At 36.2% G+C, this 8,709-nt stretch overlaps 1 protein-coding gene across 1 annotated transcript in view; it reads left to right on the plus strand.

Moving 5' to 3' along the window:
* Positions 1 to 7,769: 7,769 nt before the first annotated feature.
* The window catches only part of LOC107741013 (carboxypeptidase A6-like), a 27,463-nt gene continuing 26,523 nt past the window's right edge, over positions 7,770 to 8,709 (plus strand). The window contains exon 1 of the mRNA XM_016553590.1: positions 7,770 to 8,075. Coding sequence (XP_016409076.1) covers positions 7,969 to 8,075 — 107 coding nt within the window. The 5' untranslated portion in view covers positions 7,770 to 7,968. The remainder of the gene's footprint in view (positions 8,076 to 8,709) is intronic.

The following is an 8,709-nucleotide window of genomic DNA, read 5'->3' on the forward strand; positions in this document are numbered from 1 at the left end:
TCTATCTATCATCATCTGACTATATCTATCTATCTATCTATCTATCGCTCTATCTATAAAATCTTTAAAAGCTTAAGCTTCTAAAAAGTAAAAAAATGTCAAGGTAATAAAACTGTCTTAGTCATTGTATGTATGTATATATATATATATATATATATATATATATTAAGTTAAGTTAGATGTACTCTAACATAGCCTAATTTGTTTGAAGATGCCACTAGATTAGAATTTTTATTGTAGGTTTATTTTTTCATGAAATTAAATCTATTCACTTTTAAGTGTCCAAGTACAATAGGAACCTGTAAATTCTGTAACGCTACACTCATTATCGGTCCTGACCAGAAGATGGCAGCTTTGTCACTTCTGTAAAATGAAGAGAGGAAGGAGGAACTGAGAGAACATCTAACCCTTATAAAACAGCTCTCATTGAACAGCACTCACAAGCAGCATTGATTGTTCAAGCAAACAGTCCCCACAAAGGCATGCTACATGCTAAACAATGTCTAAATGAAAATGCAGGGATTCACTGAGGGTTAATGGATGGAAAATTTAATTAGCTGTGTATAAAAACAACAGAAGTCAAGAGTCCCCACCATAATAGAAAGACAAATGTGTGTATGTTCAAGTGGTCAGAAATATGCACATATATTTTCTACTGAATCTCAGAAAAAGCATTAAATCTGACAAAAAAATAATTATTGTCAAACCTTTATACAGGTAAGTCAATGCTTATTATTATCTATACTGTTAGCCTTTAAAATAATAATAATTATCAAATCGATTAATCGCGATTAATCACATCCAAAATGTGTGTGTGTGTGTGTGTGTGAAATATTTCTTAGATATATACATGTATGTGTGTGTATTTCTATATAAATATACACAGTACACACATATATATTATGTAAACATAAACTTTTATTTTGGATGTAATTAATCACATTTGACAGCACTAATAACTAATATATTTAGTATAGTATCATGATAAATCCTTACACAAATTCTCTCCCACAAATTCTTTTTTTTTTTCTTTGTATCACAGAGAATGACAGAATCACATTTCCCTCTGAAACAATGCCCTTATTTTACATTTAACACAACCCCATCTCCAACATCTGCGAACATCTGAAGTGGAATTTATCTGACCCATGACTGTGAAGAAAAAACATTTTCAGGGCTATGACAGATCAAGTGCTATATAAATATGGGCATGTTTCTTCAAATTCATATTTCCGTCTCAGTTCACTTCACCCCACATCTTATTCCAGTAGTCTGAGGGCAAGTTTAACACACTAAATTTCTTCAGTCACACAAGACTGATGACACTTATTTAACACGAGCTCAGTAAATCTCCTTCCCTGTCTGAGAAAAAGAAGTGTGATCTTTTTGCTTATTTTATATACAGATCTGTCAGTTTAATCTTTCTAGTATCTCAGGATTACACTCAGAATCCAGTACAGGTGTCCGAGATAAAATAACACACGCTTACTATAGTTCCTGCAGGTCATAACAAATATGATCACATCTACACACACATAAACATCTCTTCACACCCTGCCTCCGTGAATATTTTCATGCACTGGTATGGATTCAATTGGAGGCCAAAAACAACAGTAGGAAAGCCAGGTCTTGAAAAAATATAGCCTGACTAATGCTTGCGGAACAAAACAAGGTGAAGTTTTCCGGCCCAAGGCAAAAGCACCTTTAAGTCTGTATGATAGATCATAAGCAGCAAAAAAATTTAATTCTGATTATTTGGCTAAGCTGGGTCAGATTTTTACTTACTCTTGTCAAAATGTATGTATGTATGCATGTATTTATTTATCCATTCATTCATTTGTTTGTTTATTTGCTAGCAATGCATTTTATATTTGCTACAAATATTTATATTTTTATACATTTTTATATTTTTCATAATTTTTACTGGTACGTTCTTGTTCCCATTTTTTATCAAAAGTAATTTTGCAATGGCATACTATGTAAAACATTACAAGTTTTCAACACATTTTATTAAGTCTCTTGCATTATCCTGGTGACAAATTAGCAACAGCAGAATTTGCAACAACAATATGGAATATAATCCATAAGGTGAGGTGCATATATCACTCTCTGAAACACAACAGCCAAGATATAAATCAAGATATGCCCAATGGTGGGAATAAGATATGTTATATAGAGGGTCCCAAACATGTAACTTTCCTATATAGAGCCTAAAGAATTATTGTGAAATCTTGTGCTGTCTTTTCCTTAACTCTGTTTTTTTTTTTATCTGCTTTCATCTTCTGAGGTTCAGCAGCAGATAATGACAGAAGATCTGTCTCCACTAGAGCGGGAAGATCAGTAGGAGGAGTGGGAGGGACGGCTCTCTAGAAAGTAAATTGTCTTTGCCCTCCACAGGTAATTTTATGCTGGTTTTGTCTTTCTGAATCCATTTTCTTCTCAAACCAGCTCTCTCTCGAGCTTAATGGGACACAGATCTTGAGTGAGAAATGTGCAACTCTATAACAAAGCCCAATCTCCCATAAATCAGCAGCCTGGGATGACAACTCTGTTCCTCACGACTATGATATCACCCTATTGTGGCTGTTTGAAGATGATACCAATGTGTTTTCATTTGATTCTCGCCCGCGGCTTTCACATTTTTTCGGAGACAGTGACCTTTTAGCATGTTTTAGCACCAGGGATTCACTTGCTGGTTTCTATTACATAATGACTTCACACAAGTTTCACTTTGATTGAGATATATTGTGGGCAATAAAAAAATGAATAGATTTAAAATCTCACCAAATAAATGCCTGTGGAACATGTGTGTGCTGCACATTAAAGGGACCAGCAAAAAATAATACTTCAGGCTTGGTCAGGCATTTACAAAAAAAAAAAAAGAGTAGTCGGTGAATGAACTGGGTTTGGATGTAGTAGCAACAATACACTTGAAATTAATTGGTTCCCTTTTTTAAATACCCAAAACGAATGATATTCGTCCCATTAACAGTTATCATATGAGGATCGATATATGCACTAAAATACTCGAATGGAGGTTTTTCTTCTACTTCTATTCATTCAACAGTGCTACTCAATCTACAACGTGAAACAAACATCACGATCAGTATAGTATGATTCCTGAACGAATGACCCTTATGAAACATTTGTAGTGATTTAAAAACACAGCACAACCATTTCAGTCCGAATCCCGAAAGAATGACTCATATGAGCCAGTTCCATTTAGTAAATCAAAATCACAGCACAACCAGTGTAATCTGACTCCCGAACACTTACAATCTAGTTCTTTTTATTGAATCAAAAATACGAATGACTCTTATGAGCAGGTTCATTTAACATATGAACAGTAGGCCTACAGTGCATACAGCAAGCAAATGGTCCGACTCCGAGATCTTTTAAAATGATTCCTTCAAGTGAAACTAAAACAAACTAAGTGATCATGGTGGTCTCAAACAAATGACTGTAATGAATCTGTTCTTTTCATAAAATCAAAAACATATAGCCTACTAATACTAAACCAGTAATAATTGTGAGACTTAAGACAGACTGGTTGTTCATATAGCATCATATAGTTAAAGGCAGGGTATGTGATTTTTCAAAAACACTTTAGAAAACTGATTCGGGCCGAATAGCAAAACAAACTTGTAGCCAATCAGCAATAAGGGGCGTGTCTACTCGTGATGTGGAGGAGAGAGCTTTCAGTGCATGGGACGGACATTAGCCGAGCCGAGCGACAGAAAGATAGAGATGGCGGATAAAAAAACAAAAGAGGAAAACGTCTGCGGAAAGATAAGGCAAGAAGTAGGACCCGTGTAAAATATTGGATCAGGGGCAAGACCTTTTTGGGGTAGGGGCGTATTTGTTTAGGTGATTTCAAATATCAACATTGGCTACCAGAAATCACTTACTCTGCCTTTAAAGAATAATTTCAACCCTGCTGAAAAAACAATAAAACCATCACAGAAATTCAATTGGTTTTGACTATATACCATTACAATCATTACAAACCATCAACTATTAATCATTAAAACCATTAAAAATGGTTTCCTGTAGTGTGTTTTGGTACATATTTTGTTGAATTTAGTGGTTTTAACAAGCCACCAATAGGCGACCAATTACCAGTAGAGACCATTACAGTTTCCATGAAAAGTTGAGTTTTCTCATTATAATCAGTTAAACCATTACAAATTCTCTGATGGTTTCTATAGTTTTTTTTTTTTTCAGCATGGAAGGAATCTGAACTGAATCGTTGAAATATTTATTTTCTTTATGTGTATCTGTCATTTGTTACCAGTGTTTAGTTTGCCATTTCATTTGCAATCCCAAACAGGCCACACAGTGCTGCATGATCTGTCTGGAAGTATAGCCTATACTTACAACAAACATTGGTACCATGTTCAGAGAGTAGTTGTTAAAAATCAAGTACTACTTCCAAATCTCCAGACTTGAAGGACTTGTATAGGCTACTTAGGTTGGTTTTTACTACCACAAAGCTATAAAGGTGTTTCAAACGGTCCCTAACAGCATCCCTGCAATCAGAGGCTTCAACAAACCACCTTCAGTCTATAACCGCCAACCCTATTTATTTATTTATTTACTTAAACGTCTCTGGTCCTCCACAAACCATGAACACGATCTGCTTTCTTTAGTAACCAAGTCATGAATATGCTACTGTATTTCAACCTGTCCGTATTCCTCAAAAACACGTCAGAGCTGTTTTTCTTGAGTGCAAAACTTAACCACTGGTCAGAAATATGATTCTGTTGGGCAGCCCATGTGGGAAGCTGGTAAACGGCTATTTTTGTTATTGCTGAACGCAGGAGTTTCATGATTCTTTTCAGTGTGGTGGCTAATTGTATTCAAGCTATATTGAGGACAAAAATTATGGTGGACATCAGCAAGAAAGTGAAAGGCAAGTGTGAAATTCAAGTCACTGTTAAATGCTAATAGCCTTCTTTGAACTTAGTTAGAAGATGCCATTGCTATAATAAGCAAGTGTGCAGCGCAAGAATGATATAATATTAATTTAAAGTTTCATTAAATATTTTTACAAACCACGTTCCCAAGGAATTCTCCATCAAGGTCTTAATTTTCCACATTGGAGCAGCTTTTCCAGGATCAGCTTTCCTGTCAGTGCCTGTCTGAGGCTAATTTGTTGCACAGTAATTGGGTGTAAAACAGGTGGCGGAGTGTTGACACAGGGGGAAGCATTTGAAAAATGTGCTGCTGCCATGCAATTACAAAGCCCTGCTGGTTCAAGACCTTTAACCGCACTACAGACTGATAAATACAGAATCAAACGGAGGAATGCTGTAGCTACAATTAACGGGAGTCACCAAGAGCTGGAGGGTGCTACTCCAAACAAATGCCAGTTGCTACCTATTAAAAGCCATCTCTGGGATGATAGGATAACTGAAGGAAGAATGAAATGAAAGAATAAACATAATCGGTCAGACTTTGATCTGCACTTATAACCATTCAACCAGGCTACATGGTTGGTAGAGAAAGTGCATGCTATTTTCGTCTATAGTACAATAAGTTGGAGAAAAAATGACCAGTGCCTTATTTATTTATTTATCCTGGCAGATTATAAAGCCAGCATGGAAAAAAACACAGACTTACACTGAAGCACAGACCTAAGCCACATTTACAGACGTGGGCTCTATGCAATCACCTACCCAGCTAACCAAATATATTCTAAGAACCTTTTTTCTAAGTTACCATTAGCCTATATTATGAAAATGTTACTTCTGAATGTTCTCTGAATGTTCAAAACATCCAGTTTTGTAAATGTGAAAATTTTTGTATGTACACATTAAGGGAACAATCCATTTTATAATTTTGCAAAGGTTATGGAAACGTTGCTTTTGAATGTTCTCTGAGGGTACTAAAACAAGACTAGTAACATTAATATTGCACCTAAAATATTGCAGAAATAAAACATAATTTTTTTTGTGCTAGCATTTTGAGAACATATTTAAAGACCAGATAACTCTGAACAAATGCTAGTGGAGGAACATTTGTACATAACTTTTGAAAGAACCTTGCCAGAACGTTAGCCAAAGTTCTGAGAACGTTCCCTCCCTGTCAGGAGGTTATAACTACACAGTAATGCACTGAACACCACAAAAATTTGCATAACACGCTAAAACCATTCAGAACACTTAAATGTGTGCGTTTTCAAAAAATTTAAACATCTAGATGCACAGTTAATTATGTATAGCCTATCTTAGACAATGTTCTTTCTTTCTTTTGCCTGGCAAAATATACTGTAAAATCATCACCTTTGCATTTACCTAACGCTCTAACATCGACCCTGCATTGCAATGTCTGTTTAGTAGGGGAGACCGGGTATGGTTGTTGGGGAGAGTTGTAACAACACCATTTCCACCAATCAGGGATAAACTAGGACTAGGAGTCCAATGATAATTTCATTATTTACCCACTTCCTCCCCAATCTTATATGAATGGTTGTCAATGCTGTAAATAGGTATATGCACGTACGTACATTTTGTTTAGTACTTAAACTGTTGCAGATAAAATCATATAACTTTAGAATAAATTGTAGATTATCAAGCAAAATGTGATGCATTTTTAAATTGCTAATTTCAAACCAACATGCTAGTACAGCTAGCTAAACACTGGATGACAGGGGTGGGGTAAGTTGTAACACATTTTAGCATCCACTTACATACAACTGAGAACTTTCATGTTGTCTATATGGAGCCATTTGGAAGCTCAATGCCAATGGAAGTGTGGGTAAAATATGCCCAATGCAGTTTCTGGATCCACCAAGCCTGCACTCTAGGGTTAAAAACATTGTTTTGTCACCAGACACAAATTTCACACAAACCTTTACACAGTTTTTTGTTAGATCTACATGTTCTTTACCTCAGTACGCTGGAGTCGAGTGTCCATTAAGCATGAATGCAGTTAAAGAAGTTTGTTCTAGTAGTCTAATTTACAGACACAATCACATGCTCCTGCATCAAACAGAAAGTGGATTTGAGCTGTGGTCAGTCACAGAAAGCCAGACATTATTTTGTATTGTTCTTTTAGATTGTTTCAATAAACATTTTTTTGAAGCAACTTCTTGCTTTTGAAGCAGCTGCTGTTTTTTATTATTTTGTCTGTTACAATGTACCCCAGTAGTGTTACAACATATACCCCGGCGGCACCGGCAGTGGGGTAGATTGCGGCACTGCACGTATTTGACATCAACTTGTAAGGGCTGGCTGTGATATTCTTGCAGAGGTCTGAATTTGTGTCTTTTGTAGTAAACAAATGTGGGTGCTTTGAATAAAAGTTTGTGTAGCCTACTCTAGCTCAAAAATTCAGCGAGTTACAGATGCTGAAACAAAAAGAGTTATAATCATACACGGTCTCCCCTAACAATAACCTTTCAGAACACATAGCAAATGTGTTTTTCTCCAAAAAGTAAAATCCAGCTGCACAATTCAGTTTATTATTAGCCTACATTCAACTATCAACGTGCGTGTGTAGCCTACTGTAGACACTCTATAACTGTTAATAAAACGATTTTATGTCTACTTATTTAAATATATTTTGTAATGTGTATCTAAATATTTTGACTTGAAAAATTAAAAACCACAACATCGAAGGCATCAAACTAGCGCTGCAGGCAGCCCTGACGAGGCAGAATTCCGCGTTTAATAAACTTGAGCACTTCCACTGATCTCACTCCAAACATGGATTCGGTTCCCAACCCCTCTCACACCCCGCATCACGTGACCACACTCCCAAAAACACTTTAAAAGATTCGGGATAGCACCAGAATTCCCACATGAATTATTTCACACCTCTACCTCAAGAAATCGTCCCGGGAGCGGACACCCAGAACAGAAAAGTCTCACGGTTCCTTCCACTGGGATGATTTCCATTCAGCATCCATATGCACAGCGCAGCCTCTGATTAACTGCTCCGTTTTTATTTATATACCAATTTAATATGGCATTCACAGACTTGTCCAGTAGTGTTTTACTCGGATGTGTTATTATTTTTAGCACCGTGCTCTATCCTGTCGACTCTTACCTCTACAACAACCGCTACTTCGGGTAAGTGTTTAATTCATTCAAAGTTTGTGAACTATTTGTAGTAGAGCGAAGTATGACTCGCGAACGAATCGTTCTATTGAACAGTTGAACGTTCTTGAATTTGTACTACAGTACACTCTACATAGCATGATCAAATGCATAGTGTTAAATAAAAATGTTTTTAACTTGATATTTATGTGCTTGCATAAAAAAATAACGTGTAAAAAGCGCACGCGGTGACTGTGAATGGATAGAGTCGGTTCCTTCAAAAAGAACCGTCTGAATGAACCGATTCGTTAAAATGATTCTCGCTTCACATTTAGCGATAATCCAGGGCGTAGGAACGAGAGGGAGTTTGTAAAATAGTTTTGAAGCATTGAAGTGCACTCTGCGCCTCCACAGATAAAGACTAGAGATCTGTCTGTCTCTTCTTATGTCAACAGCGGCTTTATAAAACAAAGCAGTTTCTGCAGGCCAAGATTTTTTTCTTTGCTAACTGAAAAGCACTTCTTAGGTGACATCTTAAAATATGCAGTTGGTATAGACAGGTATAAGCACGAAGTTCAAAGGACTTTATCATAATGGACGCTGATTGACACTTTGGCAAACATTATAAGCGTGATCTTTTTTTTTTTTTTTTTTTTATAGATTGTCA

Source organism: Sinocyclocheilus rhinocerous, unplaced genomic scaffold, assembly GCF_001515625.1.
Source record: "Sinocyclocheilus rhinocerous isolate Xijiao unplaced genomic scaffold, SAMN03320098_v1.1 scaffold2000, whole genome shotgun sequence".
Classification (NCBI taxonomy): Eukaryota; Metazoa; Chordata; class Actinopteri; order Cypriniformes; family Cyprinidae; genus Sinocyclocheilus; species Sinocyclocheilus rhinocerous.